Raw genomic sequence first — 23,637 nt, 5'->3', positions numbered from 1 at the left:
CATCAAATACATCTAGGGAAGTAAAACAAAAGTACACCCTTTATTCTGACATAAAACCGGAACCGGAAATGTTTTAGTCGGACACAACGCAGTTGAGAAGCGCTTTGACTCGATTTGCTGTAGTTTGTCCCTCCGCGCTTTCCGTCCTGTCAGTTAACAGCTGAGAGCAAAGTACGAACTAAACAGGCCGTTTACAGCCGTGTTAACGTCGCAGATTAAACTCCGGGTTTGTTTTAGTGTCGACATGCACAGATTAAAAATCATCTCGGGCCACCTGTCGACCTCCGGGTCCTCCGGATGCACGCGGGATTTAGGGGCGACGGAGTGCGGATCTGCGGGGAGCAGCAGTCCGGAGGACGTGGTGGTGGTTCACGGACGGAGGACGGCTATCGGGAAAGCGAAGAGGGGAGCGTTTAAGGTAACGAGAACTGGTTCACCTGCCAGGTGTGTAAAGTTTACGGACAGAGAGTCGAGGTGAAGCTGATACAGTGAGGACAACAACCTACTGTACTGTACTGTAAGAAGTACTAGGATCCTTTACTTACAGTATAAATACACTGTGCAATACTACAATTATTCTCTCTGTATATATAATATTTGAGTTGCGGGACTATTAAAGGATTACTTTATCTTAAAAGTACTAATGAGCTCAGAGTCTTTTTAAAGAGTGTATGAAGCTGAAGAAGTAGTAGATTAATAAAGGAACAAACATTCAACATCGACACGTCTGGAGACACGTGTCGTACTATTTTAAGTGACTAAAGCTTAATGTGGCGAAGTAAAAAAAAAAGTACAATGTTTACCTCTGAGATGTAGTATAAAGTGGAAATACTCAAGTGAATGTACTTAGTTACATTCAAACACTGGTTTCTGCAAATAAACTCATGATGAAGCTGAGGTCAAAGGTCAGTGGAAAATCCATCTGTGTATCTGAACTTCTCTTACCTTGTCTTATTTTACCTTATCTTACTTTATCTTATCTTATTTCTTCTTTCTCATAAATCAGCTCACGACCCCTCACATGCATCTGGTGACACTTTAGAGGAGCCCGACCCTTAGGTTGGGAACCACAGGACCGTAGTAGCTTATAAAGTAGTTCCTCTCTGAGCAGCTTTAACAACAATCCTGTCACACTGAAGCACATGTCAGCCACAGTGTACTTTTACTGCATGGAGCTGATGATACTTGTGTACTTGTACCAAGTGAAGCTGGTGATACTTCACTACTCTGACCTCCGTGCTGCAGACTGAAGCAGAGCGTCTGATATATTAATATATATATTTAACCCTTCCCTTCGCCTGCAGGACACGACGCCTGACGAGCTGCTGAGTGCAGTGATGACAGCTGTGCTCGCAGATGTTGGACTTTCACCCGACAAGCTGGGAGACGTCTGTGTCGGTGAGACGAGACTTCATTTCTGACTCTGGTGTTGTTACTGGTGGTCTCTTCGTTGACCTGTGTGTGTGTGTGTGTGTGTGTGTGTGTGTGTGTGCAGGTAACGTGCTGCAGCCCGGTGCCGGTGCTCTGATGGCCAGGGTGGCTCACTTCCTCAGGTCAGACTCATCATCATCATCATCATCATCACTGCTTCACACGCTCTTCCTCCTTCACTCAGTCACAGTGCGTCTCACCGCTCTGTCTTCGTTTCAGCGGCTTTCCAGAGACGGTACCCACCTACACCGTCAACCGGCTGTGCTCCTCCGGACTGCAGGCTGTGTTCAACATCGCGGGTACAAACTCCTCCATCATCGCTTATATATAAATATGAATATAACATAACTACACCGTGTGTTTACTCTGTTTGTAACGCCGTTTGTGCAGGAGCCATCCGGAGCAGGTCCATTGACCTGGGCCTCGCCTGTGGGTACGTTCATTCAGACTGTAAAAAGATACCGTTAAAATCAACTGTTTTTTTACAGTGTGTGTGTGTGTGTGTGTGTGTGTGTGTGTGTGTGTGTGTGTGTGTGTGTGTGTGTGTGTGTGTGTGTGTGTGTGTGTGTGTGTGTGTGTGTGTGTGCGCGCGCGCGCGCGCGCGCGCGCGCGCGCGCGCGTGTGTGTGTGTGTGTGTGTCAGCGTGGAGAGCATGTCTCTGCGTGAGACGGGAGTTCCAGGAGATCTGAGCTCCAGGCTGATGGACGTCGACAAAGCCAGAGACTGCATCATCCCGATGGGGTGAGACCTCCGCTGCTCATAATTCACGCGCTCATATCCAGACATGGAGTTTGTAAACTCTGTGTACTTTATATATATAAAATGTGTATATAATCCCCAAAACTATTTATAGCAACCACAACATGTCTCATCCCAAAATGTATCATTTCACATTCTGTGAAATGTGTTTATATAATCCAAAATGTATTTCCCCCAATTCTGTTTCCACACCACCTGTAACCCCCCAAATCATTTTATTCTGAATTTTATGATGAATTATAATCTTGAAATGTGTTAAACTAATCCCAACATTATACAGACTTTAAATGTATTCATATAGAGTAACCCAAGATTTGCCATAGAAAGCTGAAAATGTATTGCAACCCAATAACTGAGCTGTAATCTGCTGTTGAAGCATTTCTTCTAACATGTCTGGTTACACACGGCTGTGTTTCCCTGCACTGGTCTTGGCCCCTGATTGGTTCCTCTCAGCTGTGTTATTGTGATCAGACCCTTCAGAACGCTGAAGTGCAGCGAGTAGACGTTCCACGCGTTCTTTGTTTTCACAGCATCACCTCGGAGAACGTCGCAGAGAGATTCGGGGTCTCCCGAGAAAAGCAGGACGCCTTCGCTCTCAGTTCTCAGCAAAAGTGAGCGAGTCAGCGTTTCTCTTCAGGTTGTCGTCCATTGCATGAATGTGAAAGCAGCTTTTAGTATCGTCTGTTTATAGAACCTCATCAGTAGGTCATAGTATAGCATTTTAAGGTCATGGTTTAGTTTGTCCTAAAAAATCTAGTATAGTGTAGTACATCATAACGTCATAGTATAGTGTGTACTGAAAAAGGTCATAATACAATGTCATAAAAAGTCTGAAATGTGTATATGTGAGAAAAGTAATAAAAAAAGTCATAAAAATATCAGTGATTAACATGTCATAGTATAGCATGTCGAAAAAAGTAATACTATAATATTTAGAAAAAATACATAGTATAGTGTGATGAAGAAAGTCATAAAAGTCTTAGTAAAGTATCTAAGAAAAATCATAATATAGTGTATAAAATGTCATAAAATAGTCATAGTACAGTATGTTGAAAAAGTCTATTAAATGTTGGAAAAAGTCATAGTATGTCATTTAAAAACATGATATAGCATTAAAGAAAAAAAACATAGTATAGCATGTCAGAGTATAATGTGAGGTTTAAAAAATATTTTTTTTTCATTTCATTTTATAAAAATGGCATCAAAAAACTAAAGTAAGTCATTAATATGTTAGAATAAAAAGTTCTAGTATAATACGTCAGGAAAAATGTCATAAAGTCATTGTGTTGCATCAAAATGTGTCATAGTGGGAAAAAAAAGTCATCGTATTGTTTGTCATGAAAATGTGATAAAAAAAACATGATGTAGCATTACATTAAAAAAACATAGAAAATCATGAAAATGTGTATTTCATAAAAAATACCATTGAAATGTCATTAAACGAAACCTTTTTAGCTCTGCAGAAGACATATATTAATACATTGTTATTATTCTAATGGGTGATACTTGTGACACCGACATGTTTAACCTGCTTCCCACAGAGCGGCCCGGGCGCAGAGCGCGCGTCTGTTCCAGCAGGAGATCGTTCCCGTCACCACCAGGTGCGTGGACGACCAGGGCAACGAGCGCGTGGCGGCGGTCAGCGAGGACGACGGGATCCGAGCGGGAACGACTCTGGCGGGACTGAGCAAACTGCGGCCGGCCTTCAAACCCGGCGGCAGCACCACAGCAGGTCGGTCCGCTGCACTGGCAGCTGAACGCGGTCGCCTCTCCGCGGGCCGCCGCAGACTCTCATAACGCGCGTTCTGTCTCCAGGGAACTCCAGCCAGGTGAGCGACGGGGCCGCGGCCGTGCTGATCGGCCGCAGGTCTGCGGTCGAGGTTCTGGGTCTGCCGGTCATGGGGGTCCTGAGGGCCAGTGCGGTGGTGGGGGTCCCCCCGGATGTTATGGGTATCGGACCAGCATTCGCCATCCCCGCAGCTCTGAAGCAGGCCGGTAAGGCGCGCGCGTGCGTACGTGCTTTTGTTTAATCTACTCTATATCTCAGAGGGAAATATTCTACTTTTTAGTGCACTGCATTTATTTGATCAACTTAAATTACTAGATTTGACAAATGGAGAGTACTACAAAATATTAACAAATAAAATGTATTTTAAAAGTATATAAATACATTTTTAAAAAGTCCCACATTTGTATTTATTTTTTGGTACATATAATACATTTTGATGCTAATACTTTTGTGCTTTTACTTCAGTTACATTTTGAATGCAGGACGTTTACGCCTAGTATTTCTACTTGTATTGAACAAAAAGATCAAAGTTCTTCTTCCACCACTGCCTCTCTGTTATATTTACAGTGTGCAGAACAGGAAGTGCTCTAAGTAGAGGTTCTGCTGTTGGTCAGAACCCCAGTAAATCTAGTTGTTAGTGTTGAATCGTCCGTATATAACAATAACCGGTCTATGGACAGGACTTGATGGAACTCTCGCTCCTCCCTCAGGACTAACTGTGGCCGACATCGACGTGTTTGAAATCAACGAGGCGTTTGCCAGTCAGGCGGTGTACTGCGTGGAGAAGCTGGGGATCCCGCTGGAGAAGGTGAACCCCAACGGGGGCGCCATCGCTCTGGGTCACCCGCTGGGCTGCACCGGAGCGCGTCAGGTGGTGACGCTGCTCAACGAGCTCAGACGCAGAGGCCGGAGGTTCGTCTCATAAAAATAAAAAAAAATAAAAAAAACCCCGCTCAGCCACCGCCGTTCTCCTTACCGACGCCTGCGTTTTTGTCTCACCGCTCCTCTCTCTCTCTCTCGTGTGTCCGCAGGGCGTACGGCGTGGTGTCCATGTGCATCGGGACCGGGATGGGAGCGGCCGCGGTGTTCGAGTACCCCGGACCGTAGGAGCCCCATCAAGACCACGTCACTGTGATCAGAAGCCCCTTCAGTTTTTGACACCAGTTAACCTTTAGAAGAGACACTTCAAACAGCACCTGATTAAGTGCCTTTAGCTTTAAGTGCCAATCAAGCCACTGACTTGTCTTGCTTTGATTCTTCAATTAAAAACAGGTAAATGTTGCAGAGAGGATCCGATAGAAACGCTGCAGAAAACAGGTTTTTACTGTAAACTGTCATCAGAGTAGAAACAGAACCTTCTTTTACGCTGACGTGCCGTCAAATGGAAACAGCCTGAATGAACTGTTGATCAAGGCTTTATATTATTCCCACTCCAGTTGAAACGGTTTCATATTTAGCTGCAAAAATCAGGAATTTGTGCGAAGAGTAACATTTTCTGTGTGTCTGATGATATATGTGTACATTCTGTTTTGTCAAATCTAAAACGTTAATTATGTTTGTAAATGAATCTAAATCAACAGATAATGGGCCTCGTGTCAGAGCGTTTATGAGCGTTCCGAGTCCTTCAACATTCCTCATTTGGACCTAAATGTTGATTAAATGTGAATCTGACACACTGATAACAGCTGCAGCTCCTAAGTCTACTTGATCTGAATCCTGGAGGTCCTGGTTCCAAAAATATGAACTTCATCAGATTAAATTATTGATTTGATATGAAAGTATTACGGGACGATTGTGACTCGAGGAACTGCCGTGGCGTAGAGAGAAGACGTCTCTGTGTTGAACTACTATTAAATAACTTCCGGCTTTGTGAAAATAAAACATTTCAACATGATGTGATGCAGTGGATTCAGTTTTTACTCCAATAAATGTGCTTGATTCCTCGTCTCGTGGTCTTTTGTCCTCTACAAACAGTCCGTCTGTGATTGTAGGAGGAACCAGAGTCTCGGTCCTACATGAACTTCTGTTTCTTCCGAGCCTGAAATTGCTCCGTTTTGCTTTTGATGGACTTGATGAGCAGAGACAAACTGGGGTCCATCGGTTTCTTCGAGGTGCCCTCATCAGCCGCAGCGCTAGAGTCATTTTCCCGTTTCCCCGTCTCGGTGCTCGGCGCCTCCTCCTCCTCCGTCCGCCGCCGCCGCCGCCGCCGCTCCTCCTCCTCCTCCCCTCTTCTGCGCTGCTTCTCAGCCAGGATGCTCTGCGTGGCTTTGGTCTTCTTGTAGTTGGGGTGGGACGGGTCCAGGTTGAACAGGTGGGAGGTGAACATGGCCTGGAAACGAGCGTCTTTAACGTCCACCTGGACACGGAGACGGACGGGAGCGGGTTTGTAACGGAAGGACACGGATCAGGAAGCATTTAAATCAATATAATTAAATGGAACGTGATCGTTGCACAGACCTGGAACTCGTCTCCCTCCGGCGGCTCCTCGCCCTTCTTCAGCAGCTTCTTCCTCTTCTTCTTGCTCAGGTTCTGCTGCTCCACGATCTTGTCGTAGTTGAAGTGTTTGTGTTTGGCTTCGTTGCCGTCGTCCTCCATCAGCAGAGTCATCTCGGCCTGCGCACACAAACACAAACAGGGTTCAGAGGAGGTCGGCTCCACAGCTTTGGTGATTTTTTTTTTTGGGGGACTGAACTCTGACCTTTTGCTTCTCCAGCTCCTCTTCCTCCTCAGCTGTCCGCTCCTCTTCCTCCTGCTTCTTCTTCCCCCCCTTCTGTTTCTTCTTCGTGTCTGCAAACACAGCAGACAACACTGATCGTTACCAACTTATAATGAGCAAAGATCAAGAATGAGTTTTCATGTTCAAGCACAGCTCCATCTCGTCAAACGGTAAATAAAAGGAAATAATTCCCGTTTTATTGTTGAACCACAGAAATGAAACGAGTTTCCTTTTTTCAGTCATATATTAAAGCTAAAAAAAAAACGTACATCATTTTATTAGTATGAAACACTATATTCAGTCTAGTTTACAACATGTAAATGTTGAAGATTAACTTCAATTAATAATTTTAACAATTTACAGAAACAGTTACACTTTGTATATAGAAACTGTGTATTCTTTTCCATTGTTGTTTTATTATATTATTGTATGTACATTATAGTTAAATGTGTGTTTTTGTGTCTGTTTCTGTCTCTCAGTAAATTGTTCTTGGATTGTGATTGACTGTTATTTCCACACTGAGGTGTTGGACAATGACTAGAGACTGAGATCGACCGAGTCATCGACGGCATCGGTCACCTGTAGCGGCGAGCTCCTCGGCGAAGAAGGGGTCACTGAGATCCACGTCTGGAGGAAGGTCTTCATCACTGAGCTCCTCCTCATCCTCATCCTCACCCTGGTGCAAAAGAAAATAGACACCGGATTATTGAGGCCGTACAGGGATCCGTACAATAAACAAATCATTTAGAAACCTGCTCGTTTCTGAGATACGGTGAGGATTTAACCGAGTGCTTGTGGGAACATCTCACAACATCTGGTTCCTCTTACCTCTTTGCCTTGAGACTTCTTCTGCTTCTTCCGGTCTTTCTTCTTCTGCAGGAACCCCTCCCAGGGCGTCAGCTTCTCCTTTCCCTCCAGCTTCTTCTTCACCAGCTGCTCCGTCGTCTCCTTCAGTCCTGCAGACGGACACAAATGCACAATTAATAAGACCACCTAGAGCTCAAAAGCTGCTGCTAACTGAGGACGTCCACCACCGTTCATAGCCATAGACACCCTGTGTCCTAACAGCTTTGATGGAAGCTCGTACCTGGCACCCAGGTGATCTCCATCTCCATGTCCTCGTGCAGCTTCCTCTCCTTCACCTGGATGCCTTTCAGCAGCTCTCTGTACTTGGAGATCTGCTGCTCGCCTTTCTTCTTCTTCTTCTCTTCCTTCTGCGGCTTCTTCTCCACGACGGGCTCCTCTGTCCGTTTAGCTACAACAGGAACAACAAGACAAAGAATTTAAACCGCCACCACACACACACACACACACACACACACACACACACACACACACACACACACACACACACACACACACACACACACACACACACACACACACGTTTGAATGCGTCTCGAGTGGCCAGTCTCACCCTCTGCTGTCGCGTCGTCTTCTTCACTCTCCTGCTCTCCAAACACAAAGCCTCCTTCTTCACCCTCCTCCTCCTCCTCTTCGCTGGAGGAGGCCAGGTAGGCGTTGAAGTCCATGGCCAGCAGCTCGTCCTTGTTGAACTTCCTGTTCAGGGCGGTCACTCGCTCGTTGTCCGTCTCGTCCCACGTCAGCTGCACCTGATTGGTTAAAGACAGACTCACTCACATTAGTCTCACGGTGCTGCTGTTTGTCTTTATAACAAGAGAAATGAAATCATTGATGCATTAATGTGTTCATCACTTTAACGCTGCAGCGGGTAGAGGTGGAGATTATTTGAATTATTTTTTAAAAGTACAATATTTGTCTCCTAAAGTTTGTCAAAGTATAAAGTAGTATAAAATGGAAATACTCAAGTACAAGAAGATGAAAATTTGCACTTTATTAACATTTGCGTGTGACTTTTACTGACAGTATTTCACTGACAGTGAAGTAACTTCTTCCCACCTTTGACGTTGCGTTTGCAGAGGAGGTGAACAGTTTGGGCGTGTAGGCCGAGAGGTTCACGTCCGTCGCCACGTCTCGGGGCTCCTCGTCAAACGTGACGTCATCAGGAATAAACCTGTTAAAAAAAAAAAAAAAACAGGATTGATAGTAAATGTAAATATGAGCTTTCCCAGAATAGTTCCAGGGAGTCAGTGTTGTTTTCTTTGTCCTCTCACCGGAGGTCCAGGACGGAGCAGCTGCTCTCGTACTCGTAGCCGTCACACTCCTGGTAGACTTTAGCGGCGGTGTCGGCCGAGTCGCACTCCACCACGGCGTAGAAATACTTCAGACGCTTGAACTGGTAGTCACGCATCTTCTCCCTGTAACCCCTGAGAGAGAGAGAGAGAGAGAGAGAGAGAGAGAGAGACAGAGAGAGAGAGAGAGAGAAACAGAGAGAGACAGAGAGAGAGGGGGAGGGAGAGAGAGAGGGGGAGGGAGAGAGAGAGGGGGAGGGAGAGAGAGAGGGGGAGGGAGAGAGAGAGACACAGAGAGAGAGAGAGAGAGACAGTGAGATAGAGACAGTGAGACAGAGAGATAGAGACAGTGAGATAGACAGTGAGACAGAGAGAGAGAGAGAGAGAGAGACAGAGACAGTGAGATAGACAGTGAGACAGAGAGAGAGATAGAGACAGTGAGACAGAGAGATAGAGACAGTGAGAGAGAGAGAGACAGAGAGACAGTGAGATAGAGAGATAGAGACAGTGAGACAGAGAGAGAGAGACAGAGAGAGAGACAGTGAGATAGAGACAGTGAGACAGAGAGATAAAGACAGTGAGATAGACAGTGAGACAAAGAGAGAGAGAGAGAGAGAGAGACAGAGAGAGAGAGAGATAGAGAGAGAGAGAGATAGAGACAGTGAGACAGACGCTTCAGTGGGGCGACTTTAAAACCTTTAGAGAGTAAAACGTTGTGTGGCCAGGTGGGTTTGTGTGATTCCTGTGAACTGACTCATAGAAACACATTGTTTTGTTGTTGTTTACAACGTGACGGTGAAAGCGTTAGTCCTCCTAAGAGACAAAAACTAGCTGCGTCTTACTTCTCCTCCTCGTTGTCGTCCTCCGAGTCGTCGGGCAGAGCTCTCAGCTCCAGCGGTCCCTGAGTCTCCTCCGCCTTCAGCCTGTCCTTCCCGAACTCTGACGGGTAGACCTAAGACAATACCCAGAATGCACTGCTGTTTATCGCCCTTACAGACACCCGTCAGCCGTTTGGTACCAAATCGACAGGCTTTACCTTCACAGACAGCACGGCTCCTCCTTTAGGTATGAAGGAGTTGAGCAGCGCCAGCAGGTCTTTGGCTTTGATCCGGTCCCAGTCCATGTTGCAGACGGCCAGCCGGGCAGAAACCTGACACCCGGACATTCAGAAAACACAAGCGCAGTTAAAGGTTTTTTCCCGTTCAGGTGAAGCAGAACGTCCTCTTCCAGCAGGCGCCGCCCTCACCTCGTCGCTTCGCCGGGCGTCTTTGGCCAGCTCCCCCCAGTCGTGCTCGATATCCTCTTCCTCTTTCTTCAGGATGGCGTCCACATCGTCGTCGTCGTCGTCTTCATCCGAGCTGGTCTCTATGTTTCCTTTACCTCTCGCCAGATCCGGTTCGCTGTCGCTGTCCTCGTCTGAATCCAGCCCGGACTCCTCCTCCAAATCGGAGCCACTCCCCACATCGCTCTCTTCTTCTGCATCATCGTCATCATCGTCTTCGTCTTCACTGTCGTCTGTCACACTGTCTCCCAGGTCATCATCATCCTCCTCCTCCTCTGCAGATTTCTTCCCCTCATCCTTTTTATCTTCTGCTTAAAATAATAAAATGCACCAAAGAAAAAGGTTTAATTTTTATTCGTACGCTCTGATATCACTGACAGCTGACTTCTACTCACCCTCTTCAACCACCCTGACGCCTCCTTCAGTCTCTCTTCTCTGCGCTGCTTCTCCTCTCTTGGCCTCTCCGTCACTCTTCACCAGCTTCTCCTTCCCTTTGTTCTTCTTCTTGCCCTCTGCTGACTTCTTGCTCTTTTTGTCCTCGTCTTCGTCCTCCGAGTCAGAGAGTTGGTAGAAGCGCTTCAGGTCCTCCGCGGAGGTCTGGTGGACGGGCCGGCCTCGTTTGTCCACCGTGTTCTTCACCTTGAAGCGGTCGTCGTGGAACATGGACTGGAAGCGCTTGTCGATCTTGATTTTGCGTTCCCTCTCGGGCATTTCCCAGAATCTGGGATCCTTCTGTACCCGGAGGAAGCGGTCGTCGCCGTCCTGCTTCTTTTTGGACGACATGGTGGCGAACTTCAAGTGTCACCTGACAGACAAAAACGGGACACGTGGTTAGGTTACATGGACAACAAGCACTGAGCCTCTCTCTCTCTTATCATGTGCATCTCGATTCCACGTCACTGTTGATCCTTTACTCAGCCCCTCATGGACTTCAGCTGTTAAACCCACTGTACACGACCTCCACAACACCAAAGAGCAGACAAGCTTGTGTTGATATAATATTTAAGAATTGAGAACTACATACATACATACTTAAAGACTTATACTTGTAGTGGAGTATAAGACTGCTTAACTGTTTTCCAATGAATCGCCTAAACAGTTCAGTTTAAGTACATTTTATAAAGCGTTGAAACATAACAGCTTACAGCTCAACGTTACTCTCTCTGAGCCTGTAACGTTAAATGAGTTGTTACGTTACTGGACCACATAGTGAGTATATAGTGACCGACAGAAAACATCCCATTCACTGGGAGAACTGTTGAGCCGTTTGCAACCCTGTTAAGTTTAAATAACGTGTTGTCAGAAATCCTCCGCTGTGGTTCAGTTTCAGTAAACAACACGCAAACAAAATGTCCGGACGGAGAAGAAGGGCAGTAACGGCGGGAAAACCAGCCAGCTGCTGAAACTACACACAATACTTAACACGTGCATCCGAAAATATATGATACGTGAGTTTAAACAGCGTTTTAAAATAAAAACTAACGAAAACATGTACAGGTACCTCTCTGGTGTTCTGCTACACGTGTTTTCCCAGCATGCAACGCTTTGGTGCTCTTTCTCACTTCCTGTCCCTTTCTTGGTACGGCAAGCGAGGTGGGACAAACGAGACAAACCGCGCACCGAGGCTTGAGATGCTTCACAAACCACTTTCTCGCTGACATGGTTCCCAAAATGTGACTTTTCCTCTGCATACCATCAATCAAAACTATTACAACACGTATTTAATTAATTTCACATTGTTGACCGTTGTCGAAAATATTTTGTAGATGCAAGTAACACCATACAAATCCGATAATATTGAGTATTTACGTAAAATAAATAAAAAAAGACAGGTTTAGTCATTTAATTCTGAAATTACAGATCACATCAAATATATCTGCTCTTACAAACTATATGTATATGTACATATATATATGTAGCACTAATTGTATTAGTACAAGTATTGTTTATATTGAATTACATTTTCAGTCTGCGATCCAGTTCCATTGTTTCCAACGAGCTCAGTAGAATCCAGTTCCACATTTTCCCTCCTCCTCTTCCAGGAGGTCACTCCGTGTGGAGGACAGGAAGAAGTCAGCTCAGCTGTTGTACAACGCATGTTTTAAATTCACAACTGCATTTGGGACCTTGAAGAAAGCAAACCGATGAGCAGCGGAGTGTGTCGAAGAGTCCTGCGGGCAGCCGGCTCCTGTCCTGCAGCCTCCTCCTCCTCCTCCTCGGCCGGCCGGAGCTGGATCACGTCCCCCGGCTGCAGACTGCGGTGTGAACCCCGCAGAGGGCTGTCGGCGTCGGGCGGCAGCGGCACCATGAACGTGTTCAACCGGGAGATGAAGAAGACGCAGAAGAACTGGGCAGCGTCGCTGCAGGACGGACACCAGTACGACTACCTGAGGAACGAGGTGCGCACCTGCTGCAGAGCACTTTAACTCAAGTAGTTTACTTTATAATATATATATATATATACACTGAGTAATACTACAAATATTCTGTCTGTATGTATCATATTTTAGTTATTGTGGATTTTTACCTATTTAATATTCTTTACTGTTGTATTACTTATTTATAATACTTGTTTTGATCTTTTTACTATGTCTCTTGTTTGCACTATCCTCTATGCTGCTGTAATCCTGTACATTTCCCCACAATTTCCATGATCTTATCTTACTGTACTTAAGTACACAGTTGAGGTATTTGTTCTTTACTTTCTTTTTATATAATTTTGAGGTTTTTATTTGAATAGTTTTTATTGGACAGAACATTTTCTGTAACACGAAAAAATATTAGAGAAAAGTTAGAAAAATTACACATTTTTTGATCTCCAGAAATAAGATAACATGCAAAATCAATATCTATAGCTGGTTAGTTTTATAATTTAGTTTTTGTATTGATTTTCATAAATTAAAATAAGAAAATGTGCTTCTGCACTCTTTTGGAAATCTTTAGGAACAGGTGTGTTGGAAAAGCCAAATTAAAAAGAGTCATGAAGAACGTTCAGGTCTGACTGTTCACTGAATGAGTTTGTATTTGTTTAGTTGTCACATATACAATCATACACAACACAATATATAGGGGAATGCTTAGACGCCTAGCTCCAGAACAAATACATAAATACAATGAAAGTTGATGGAACAAATAGATCATATATAATAAAAATGAGATGGTGAAACAAAGAGACAATATAACCAGTCTATACTGATATATGCGTCATTAAAAATGATGAAGAAATTAAGTTCAAACCAAACATTTTGTTCTCACTGACAAATTGATTAGTTTGCTCTTTTTTTTGTCAGATTTTGTTTTTTTACCAACATTTGGAGGTTTATTTGTTTTATTTTGAAAGGTAAAAAAGGATCAGAGAGTCGGTGCAGAGTAGAAGCTGACTTGTGGAATCCAGCAGATTCTACTTCAACCATAAAAACACAGTGAACACAAGTTTGACCTTTGTTGTGCAGGTCGGCAGTCGAGTGGCAGATCGGGTCTACGACATTGCGAGGTGAGTGTGTGACGACACACATCTGGTTTCTAATTAAACACACACACCGACGCACTCGTACACAGGTTTGCTTCCTTTCCTGTCTTCCCAGGACGTTTCCTCTGGCTCTGGACATCGGCGGTGGGAAAAGTCACATTGCAGAGCATCTAAGCAAGGTACGGTCAGTACATGCGGGCGCTCGCGGGTTTACTTTCAGCTGGTTCTCGGTGGCCCAAATAATCTCATCATTTGAGTTAAATGCTTAAATTATTCCGACTTTGCCACGACTGACTTGGTGTTTTCTTCTTGTTGGTGTTTCAGGACGTCGTGGAGCGTTTGTTCCTGACAGACGTCTCGGAGAAAGCTCTGGTGAGAGTTGAAACAAATCCTAAAACTATAACATTAGTGTGAGGCAGGCTTCCTTAAAGCCTCCATGTGTAGAATTATGTGATTTTTGATAGAAGATGAATGAACCCTGGTGAAAATGATCACTTACTATTATTCTGGACCGATGACACCGTGAATAACAACGGGCGCTGCTGATACGTGACGGCCGATGTGAATTTAACTGATGTCTCTGATCTTCAGAAACAAACGAGACGGAGTGAAATCCCGACTCATCGCGTTCTTGCCGACGAGGAGTTTCTGCCCTTTAAAGAAAACACCTTTGACCTGGTGGTGAGCAGCTTGAGGTGATCAACACTCAACGATCTGTGTTGGTTCAGGGAGACACTGCGAAGCCATTTTTACTGCCAAGACTGTTTTATGAATATTCCACAAAATGACGTAAAAATATATTCTCTGATAAACATCAAAACAAAAAAGAAAACACTAAAAACTTTTCCTATTATGTCGTCATATTGATTTCTCTTTGACGTTGTGACATTTTAACATTATTTAGTCGAAGCATCAAATAAGCCCAGTGGGTTTTCTGCCTCTTCCTGCACTGTATATTCATTATTTTCTATGTTTTTTTTAATTGTGCAAATAAAACTGAAACCCCTAATGGTGGTACTAGTACTACTACTAGTAGTAGTAGTAGTAGTAGTACTAGTTACTGTCTTAACTACTGCAGTCCTTCCACTTTGGCCAAAACACAACAACAGAAGCATCCACACTGCTCTAAACTACAGGACACTGTAGACAGATGTTCTCCACTGATGCATCTGTAGCTCACATTTTTAGCATTTTGAATGTCTCCAGTGTGTATCATTGAACATTTTGTTCTCTCTTCTTTCAGTCTGCACTGGATTAACGACCTGCCTGGAGCTCTCAAACAGGTGAGAGTCAAAAGAGGAACGATGTCGTATCATCAGCATCATGTGTGATTGTGGGCCGCACGGCGCTGCAGAGGCTGGTCGCCTCTGTGAACACCAGAGTTTTGGGAGGATTGAGCTGTTTACATTGACAGTAACTGTATCCTCCTCCTCTTCCTCTTCCTCCTCCTCCTCCGCTCAGATCCAGCAGGTGCTGAAGCCGGACGGGGTGTTCATCGGGGCGATGGTGGGCGGGGAGACCCTCTACGAGCTGCGGTGCTCCCTCCAGCTCGCCGAGACCGAGAGGGAGGGAGGCTTCTCCCCCCACGTCTCCCCCTACACCGCCGTCACAGACCTGGGCAACCTGCTGGGCCGGGCCGGCTTCACCATGCTCACTGTGGTGAGAAACGCCAGCGCTGTCGGACCCAGTTAGCCTCCATAAGCTGTTCCTTTGATCAAACACACTGGAAGCTTGTTTGGGTTGATTTTGTTTTAAAACTTTAAACCATTTTTTACAAATTTTTGTCACATAGACACAATCATTAATTAGCAGCATGCAAAATATGAACTAGCTCTTAATTAAACATATAATTAAAAAAAAATATATATATATATATATATATATATCATACTTCTACATCATTCGGATGAACTTAAGGGTTGAAGTAAAGTTTATAATTGTACTGAATTATTGATTAAAAAATAAAAATAATACAATAATAATAAAATACATAGCTGCAGAGATTAATACTAAATAAACTATTGGTAACTATGTAAACAATTTAATGTTGATTAAAAAAATATAACTTGTACAAAAATCTATCATATAAATCATTAAGAATCTAGGTTTATACATCTATAATGGTAATAAATTGAGATTCACTCTGTTTCAGGACATCGATGATGTTCAGGTTCACTATCCAGGAATCACTGAAGTCATGACCGACCTTCAAGGTAAAAATAAACACCGCTCTGTGTTAATATGACTTTGTTTAATTCATCAAACATCAAACCTGAAACCCCCACAGAATCTGAATCCAGCTGCATATCAAAGCTGTTAATGTGCCGAACCCTTAATAAGTGTCAAGTTTTAAACTTCACTTTCCTTGAGTTCGGTAATTTATGCTGAAATTAAGCTCCATGCAGTTTCTGTACCTTTTGATCAGCTTGTTTTTCTTGACATTGTTTGAGATCAGAAAAGTGTAGTTTTGTATTTATTTCATTTGATTAAAATGTGTTCAATTGAAATCTGGTGATTCACTATGAATTCATAGTTTTCAGACCTTTTCAAACCAAAGACAACATTTGGACTCTGCATGATTTTGACTCTTTTATTTCCATATTCTGTAGGTATGGGTGAGAGTAACTGTGCCTGGAACAGGAGATCGCTGCTGCACAGAGACGCCATATTAGCAGCAGCGGCCATTTATAAAGGTGAGTGGATCGGCTGCTGCACTTCCTGTTAAATGATGAAGACACACAGAGAGACCAACCGCAGCTTTGTCCAGTAGTTTAGACATCAGATCAGTCTCCAGTTCTACAGATTTCTCACACACACACACACACACACACACACACACACACACACACACACACACACACACACACACACACACACACACACACACACACACACACACACACACACACACCCCGTCTTGTTGCCACAAACACTCACTACTGAAAATAGTTCCCAACAAATGCCCCATTTCATTGTTACCAGCAGTTTAAATAAAAAATAAATGACCAGCTGTTTTCTGAAAAATTAAACTATATTTAGTACTCAGGTCTTTTATTGAAGTAAAAGTAATAATACCACAGTCTAACAATACTCCTATAATAATGCTGCATTTTAAAAACTTGAACACACAGATTAGCTTAGCACAAAGACTGGAAGCAGAGGGAACTACTAGCCTAGCTCTATGAAAGGTTTAGCTTCCTTATTATTGTCTGTTTGTTTGAAAATGTTTCAGAGATGTACGGTAACGAGGACGGGTCCATCCCGGCCACCTTTGAGATCCTCTACATGATTGGCTGGAAGCCTCATGAGTCTCAGGTGAGACGGGTGTTCAGTTTCTTCTGATGCTGAATACGCTGCTTCTCTTTACTGTATATATATATATATATATATATATATATATATTTATATATATATATATATTTAAATATATATATATATATATATATATATTTAAATATATATATATATATATATATATATATAAATATATATATATATATATATATATATAAATATATATATATATATATATATATATATATATTTAAATATATATATTTAAATATATATATATAAATATATATATATATATATATATAAATATATATATATATATATATATATATATATATATATATATATTTAAATATATATATATATATATTTAAATATATATATATATATATATATATATATATATATATATATATATATATATATACATATATATATTTATATATATATATATTTATATATATATATATATATATATATATATTTATATATATATATATATATTTATATATATATATATATATATATATATATATTTAAATATATAAACTAGTTTAATCGTTTACATATATTTTTTTGTCTTTCTCAGGCCAAACCAGCAAAGCGAGGCTCAGCCAGCGTGTCCTTTGGGGATTTGTCAAAGATCAGCCAGCCAACCAACACAAACAAGCCATAGAACCACCTGAGCCAATAAACACTTGACATACTGCAGATTGTAAATAACATATTTTATTTAAACAACTATGTTTTGTTGCCGAGGAGATGTGTTGTTGTATTATTCTCTGGAATAAAATGAGCAATGAAGAAGAAAAAAAAGGGCATCGTGAGAACGTTATTCCCTGGAACAGGAAGTTCACTTTTACAAATCCACAGCAAATGAGATGCTAACTTAAAAACACTGATTCATTCACCCACACAGCAGATGATACTCCAGAATTTAAAACCACAACTAGAAAAGTGCCCCGCAAAAATCACACATTACAGGTGACGATATACACAAGTACACAGGATGAAATACCTTGTACTACAAGTCAAGATAAAGGCGATCACAGTTCTGGCTTGCATTCAGCTATTGTTTGAGATGGGTCTTAAAAAGTGGAATATGTAGGACATTCCCATTTCCCTCTGAGTCTGGATCGATAAATAGCACTACAGGTAAGAGGAGAAATATGTATTTTGTCCTCCAACATCGACACCATCTTAAAAAAGGCCCAGCAGAGGTTGGACTTCCTGCACCAGATCAGGAAGTTCAACCTGCCTCAGGAGCTGCTGATCCTGTTCTACTCCACCATCATCCAGTCTGTTCTCTGCTCCTCCATCCACCAAACAGGACAGGAACAGACGACAACGGACTGTCAGGTCTGCAGAGAGGATCGTTGGTTCCAGCCTCACCTCTGGTCAAATCAATCACAAGACTATAACACCGTTACTGTTTGTTTGGTTAAATCTTTGCACTACTGTTTAGTTAGTTAATTTAATATTATTCTATTTCATTGTTGCATTTTTATATTTTTATCTAATATTTTTACTGTTATTCTTATATATATATATATATATATATATATATATATATATATATAGTGCATTTTATATTTAATATATTTTACTCTGTTATTTTATTTACCTGTATCATAAATGCTGCTGTAGCGAAAAAATGTCTGTCTGTCTGACTGTCTATCCATCTGTATCTATGACAACAAGCAACAACTAAAGAGACGTTGCCATGACAGCTCCTGGTGTTAGCTCTGAGCCGAGGACTGTTAGCTGACTGTTAGCTAACAGGCTAACTACTGTTTATTCTTGCTCCCAACATTAGTGCGCGTGTTACGATACTTGACGATGGTGAGTAAACTCTTTTTATGTCATCGTTATGTGTCGTTGGTTAACAGTTAGCACGTGGTAGCTTTAGCCAGATGCCAGCTTCTCATGGAGACCAGCTAAGCTAAGCTAGGTTCAGCTAACGTTAACTGAAAGGGGTTTTTAATCGTGTAGCTACATTGGTGATGTGTTTCTCTCTCCAGCCACCTAAGACGAAAAGCAAAAAGGCGGTGAAGGGGAAGTCGGTGGTGGACGGCCTTTCAACGGAGGAGATGTCCAAGGATCAGGTCAGAGCTGTAGGGCGATGCTAACACGGCTAACTTTAGCCTCAAAGGCTGTGAAACTGTGCTTAATTAAGTAGCTAACGCTAGCTGGAGGGCTAACCAGCTTCACGGTCCAGTCCGTGAGGATTTGGATAGAGACACATTTTGTTGTTGTTGTTGTTGTTGTTGTTGTTGTTGTTGTTGTTTACTCCAACACATTGTGGTTGAAATGAAACGCTGACTGTGGGGTTAAAAAGCTGAGATTTTTTAACATATATATAAATAAATAAAAAGTTTTCAGAACCTTTAACTTAAGTAAGAGAGACATTTATCTCAGTTTAACAATTTCTTTAAAACAACAGGGTTCAAAACTGTTCAATGGTTGATTTATCCAATGAAAAGACACGAAAAATTGCTCACTTTGTGGTCTAGTAAAAGTCACTTACAGGTCCAGAGAGTGAACTGTAATCAGTGATGAGGAAGTAATCAGACCCTTCAGTAAAAGTACTAATACCACTCTGTGAAAATACTCCTGCATTCAAAACTTTACCTCAGTAAAAGTATGTAAGTGTGATCGGCACAATGTACGAAAAAGTTCTGAAATGTCACAAATGTCTCTGCGACCTTCCAGCTGGAGGAGCACATCGTCCGCCTCCGAGAGGAGCTGGACAGAGAGCGGGAGGAGAGGAGCTACTTCCAGCTGGAGAGGGACAAGATCCAGGCCTTCTGGGAAATCTCCAAGAGGAGGCTGGAGGAGCAGGAGGCCGAGCTGAGGAACAGACACAGGGAGAGGGAGGAGGCAGAGGAGCGCCACCAAGTGGAGATTACTGTGAGCTGCTCACACACACACACACACACACACGTTGGATTTCCCATTTAGGTGCATGACTCTGACCTCTAAACACCTCCTTTTGATGGCTGGTGTCCAGGTGTACAAGCAGAAGCTGAAGCACGTCCTGTCCGAACACCACGGCACCGTCTCCGGGCTGAAGGTGGACGCCGTCGCTTCGACCGCGCTGGTCCAGAACCAGAACACGCAGTCGGAGCTCGGGCTTCAGAGGGAACTGCACGGCCTGCAGGCCGACTTCAGGGAGAAGAAGCTCCACAACGAAAACATCATCAAGGAGCTGAAGCTGGTGAGCTGGCTGCTTCATTTTTGAACATTTTCGTTCTTACATTTGTCTCGAGTGTTCTCTTCACCGCAGACCTGTCGCCTTGTGGTTCTCCACAGAAGCACCAGGTGGAGTTAATGGAGCTGGCAAAGAACCGGGATAAAAGAATCAGAGGTGAATAAATCCAATCTCTTGATTCAGAAACTCCCGTCAGAAATTATCATTAACATTTCCCCCTCCTGTTGCTTTTCAAACAGAAATGGAGGTGAAGCATCACGAGAAAATGCAGTCGATGGCCGAAGCGGAGGCCAAAAAGCGTCAGGCCGAGGTCGACGGCATCGAGGACCGAATGCAGAGCCGCGTTGAGACTCTGATAGAGGAGCAGGACAGAGCGCTCAGACGCGCCGACGATTACTACTCCGCTGTGCAAAAGAAACTGCTGCTGGATCAGAACAAGCTGAAGGTACGAGAGGCGCTGCAGACGGGAAAGAAAACGGAACAGATGAGCAAAAACACAGAGAGGACGAGCAGATTGAAATAAAAGGAAAACTCACAAGACGATTTTCAACAGGACCTCAATGTGACAAGGTTGATGTTAAATGTTCACATTCATATAGATAATACAATTATTTTTAAATATATATTTTAAATAGCTCACATTTCTTCCCTAAGCTAAACATTTTTTTAATTAATTTCTATAATTATTTTCTATTGTTTCATAAAGATATTTTTGCATCTTCTGATGACTGATCTAGAGTATAATTTAATTATTTGTATTCATTTGATACAAAATATTTATTTTAAATATATATTTTTAGCAGCCAATCAGGGCTTTAAGACAGTTTTCTCCACCGTCAACAATCAGTTCATAAATAGTTATTTTGCCCTCAGAAACATTTCCTGGCTCTACAATTTAAATTCACAAATATTCTTTATTTTATTTGGTTCACAAACAGGTTTTTGCATTTTGTGTCACTTGTAAAAATCAACCCGAATTTGATCACATTCATCAAGACTCATAAACTAACGTTTACATGTCGTGAAGTACGGCACAGTTCTGTTTGTCGGCGTCTCTTGGTTCACGCGCTCGTCTGTCGTCGGGTAGGATGAACTTGCGAAGGTGACGAAGCTGCAGGCGCGAGGGGACAAAAAGCTTTCAGCGGCGCAGCAGGAGAACACGCGTCTGAGCGAGTCTCTGCAGGAAGCCCAGCAGAAGCTCCCGGAGCTACAGAAACAGCTGCAAGACCACAAGCAGGCCAAGACCAACATCGTGGTGCGTTCACTGCACACCCGTTCAAAAAGCACCAATACATATTGAACATCGCTATCTTACCTCAGTTACAAATGACCGGAATGACTAAACTAAGACCATAATACCTCTAAAGTCATACAAACGTTCCCTTTTAAATTGCTGATAATGTGTCCGACAGGCGACTAAAGCTCGAGTGAAGGTCCTAGGAAAGGAGCTGAGGGACCTGTCTGTGGAGCACGAGCTGCTGCTGCAGGCGTTTGAGAAGGTAAACCATTACATCGCACGTTTTTTTTTCACCTCTACCTTCATTCAGCTCGGCGGAGATTCACGTCTTGGCTTTCGTCAGGTTCAGCAGGAGCGCGACGAGCTGTTGAAGAAGCAGACGGAGGCCATCCTGGACGTACAGCAGAAGAGCGGACTGAAGCAGCTGCTGCTGGAGAGGAAGTTGGCAGCTCTGACCCAGACCGTGGAGAAGAAGGAGGCGCAGCTCTGCGCCGCGCTGTCGGCCTCCAACATGGACCAAACAGCGGGCAGCATGGCCGCCAACAAACTCCAGGTATCTCCAGATCAGGTCCCTGCAGGGGACACGAGCACGGCTTTAGACTCAACTCTTGCAGTCATTCTAATTTTGAATCAAGACTTTCTTTAAATGTTTGTGTGGGAGCTTCAAGAACAACCGTCTGAAAGTGTTTTCCTGCTTGTAGGAAATGCTGGAGTCTAAACAAGCAACCATCGACGCCTTACAGAGCGACTTGGCTCGAGATCGTAAGGTCAGTTCATTTAAAAAAAGGTTTTCACGCATTTATTTAATAATTAACAGAGTAATCACAGTCAGCTGAATGACATAAGTGTGTGTGTGTGTGTGTGTGTGTGTGTGTGTGTGTGTGTGTGTGTGTGTGTGTGTGTGTGTGTGTGTGTGTTTTTTGCAGGAGTACGACGACCTGCTGCAGACCTGTAAGGAGAAGCTGAAGGACTTGGACGTCCCTCTGTACGACTTCCCCTTCAGGCCTTCGGAGCGGATCCTGGGTGGACAGACTCGGGTACAGAACCCTCCTGGACCCGCCTCCAAAGAGTGACGTCATCCAGGTGTCAGGCGTCCACTCACCTGCTCTTCCTGGATGCTTTCCAACCCCCCCCCCCCCCCCCCCCCCCCCCCCCCAAAAAAAACACTACTTGATCTCTCTCTGCCTCTCTGTCACCTGATCATTTCCTACAAGTCACATGACAATAAACAATATTTCTGTCATACTTGTTGACTCTTGTGACATTTATGTGACATTTGGGAGGGGGGGGGGGACACACAAAACCAGTCTGAATGTTGTGGTACATTCCCTTTACTGACATTCAATGTCAATAGTTTACATTACATACAAGCATATTGTATAGAAAAACTATGCACATCAACATTTACACTTTATATACACACAAAGTATGGCTTATGGAGAAAACACACAGAGCAGTGAGTGGTCGGCTCTTCATAGAGCTGCTAACAACAGTGAGGCTCAGGAAGACTTCAGGATCCAATCGCTTGATGCGTTTTTTTGGGGGAATATAAAAACAAACTCAGCTCTGAGCTGCCAGTGGGAGGAAATATTCCCTCTGAATGAATTATGTGAATCTGCGTACTCGTAATAAGTGGGGAAAAAAAGCGGTCAAAGATGCGTTTTGTGCCGATACAGAAAGAAGAAGAAAGCCTGTGGCTCCTCTGGACCGTCCAACAACTCCACCATTCTTGTCCCTTAATATTCTTTCTTCAAACGTCCACCTAATTTCACTTTAAATGACCACGCTGTTGTTCAAAAGTCAATATTCGTGCGATAAATGAGTCAAATAAAATGGATTAGTGTACGGACGAGGGCTAACGGGACAACGTTTTCCTGTAGCTTCATGAATGCATCCTCCGAAACCCCCAAATGTCCTTTCAGCTCACAGCAAAAGTAAGACAAGCGGCACAGAAGACAGACAACGGCAGCAGAGAGTCCACGGCGTGAAACCTCCGCGGGGCACTTTTTGGCATCCGTCAGTGTTACTTGTTCAAAAAGGTTCGTTAAACTTCTGACTGCGTCTTTGTCTTGAAACAGTTTCCAGCGACCGAAACGGTTCCGTGTTTGAATTGGACTGATAAGTACGGAGTAGTTTTTACATTAAAACAATGTAGTAACAGAGCTTCCAGATATTGTTCTTCTATCAACGCGCAATCAGAATAATAAACATGGATTTCAAATATATCACGACGCTGTTCCTTGAACACAACCGTTTGAGGCTGTGCTGGATTGCTTTTCATTACAGCTGCTCCTCC

At 43.2% G+C, this 23,637-nt stretch overlaps 4 protein-coding genes across 5 annotated transcripts; 3 read left to right on the top strand and 1 right to left on the bottom strand.

Annotated features, from left to right (window-relative positions):
• The first annotated feature begins 134 nt into the window (after window positions 1-134).
• LOC137884666 (3-ketoacyl-CoA thiolase B, peroxisomal-like) lies at window positions 135-5,873 on the top strand. The gene is made up of 11 exons (XM_068726558.1): window positions 135-418; window positions 1,305-1,398; window positions 1,496-1,553; window positions 1,651-1,730; window positions 1,822-1,864; window positions 2,074-2,172; window positions 2,721-2,801; window positions 3,732-3,922; window positions 4,006-4,185; window positions 4,690-4,891; window positions 5,011-5,873. The coding sequence occupies exons 1-11, from the start codon at window positions 245-247 to the stop codon at window positions 5,084-5,086; spliced, it is 1,278 nt and encodes a 425-aa protein (XP_068582659.1). The 5' UTR covers window positions 135-244; the 3' UTR covers window positions 5,087-5,873.
• esf1 (ESF1, nucleolar pre-rRNA processing protein, homolog (S. cerevisiae)) lies at window positions 5,379-11,685 on the bottom strand. Of its 2 annotated transcripts, none has more exons than XM_068726541.1 (14): window positions 11,632-11,685; window positions 10,526-10,935; window positions 10,095-10,441; window positions 9,885-9,998; window positions 9,691-9,800; window positions 8,831-8,983; window positions 8,616-8,730; window positions 8,113-8,308; window positions 7,783-7,950; window positions 7,524-7,651; window positions 7,275-7,371; window positions 6,678-6,766; window positions 6,437-6,592; window positions 5,379-6,335 (listed from the first exon to the last, which is right to left on the bottom strand). In XM_068726541.1, exons 2-14 carry the CDS (start codon window positions 10,911-10,913, stop codon window positions 5,991-5,993), a joined length of 2,406 nt encoding a protein of 801 aa, XP_068582642.1. In that variant the 5' UTR covers window positions 10,914-10,935; window positions 11,632-11,685; the 3' UTR covers window positions 5,379-5,990. The 2 variants fall into 2 exon arrangements, with proteins under 2 accessions (XP_068582642.1, XP_068582643.1); XM_068726542.1 differs by having other exon boundaries at window positions 10,095-10,438.
• Window positions 11,686-12,186: 501 nt separating this feature from the next.
• On the top strand, window positions 12,187-17,722 carry ndufaf5 (NADH:ubiquinone oxidoreductase complex assembly factor 5). The gene is made up of 11 exons (XM_068726563.1): window positions 12,187-12,529; window positions 13,583-13,623; window positions 13,715-13,778; window positions 13,924-13,971; window positions 14,191-14,294; window positions 14,843-14,882; window positions 15,061-15,258; window positions 15,752-15,812; window positions 16,209-16,292; window positions 16,832-16,914; window positions 17,483-17,722. The coding sequence occupies exons 1-11, from the start codon at window positions 12,275-12,277 to the stop codon at window positions 17,567-17,569; spliced, it is 1,065 nt and encodes a 354-aa protein (XP_068582664.1). The 5' UTR covers window positions 12,187-12,274; the 3' UTR covers window positions 17,570-17,722.
• An 871-nt stretch (window positions 17,723-18,593) lies between these two features.
• Window positions 18,594-22,477, top strand: LOC137884663 (dynein regulatory complex subunit 4-like). Its single transcript, XM_068726552.1, has 11 exons — window positions 18,594-18,735; window positions 18,915-18,998; window positions 19,606-19,803; window positions 19,904-20,110; window positions 20,206-20,260; window positions 20,344-20,549; window positions 21,192-21,359; window positions 21,517-21,603; window positions 21,685-21,894; window positions 22,043-22,108; window positions 22,268-22,477. The coding sequence occupies exons 1-11, from the start codon at window positions 18,733-18,735 to the stop codon at window positions 22,412-22,414; spliced, it is 1,431 nt and encodes a 476-aa protein (XP_068582653.1). The 5' UTR covers window positions 18,594-18,732; the 3' UTR covers window positions 22,415-22,477.
• The last annotated feature ends 1,160 nt before the right edge of the window (window positions 22,478-23,637 follow it).

This window comes from Cebidichthys violaceus, unplaced genomic scaffold, assembly GCF_023349555.1.
Source record: "Cebidichthys violaceus isolate CVI_PGR_0920_01 unplaced genomic scaffold, fCebVio1.0.p SCAF_4, whole genome shotgun sequence".
NCBI lineage: Eukaryota > Metazoa > Chordata > Actinopteri > Perciformes > Stichaeidae > Cebidichthys > Cebidichthys violaceus.
This window is presented reverse-complemented; position numbering and strand designations above follow the sequence as displayed.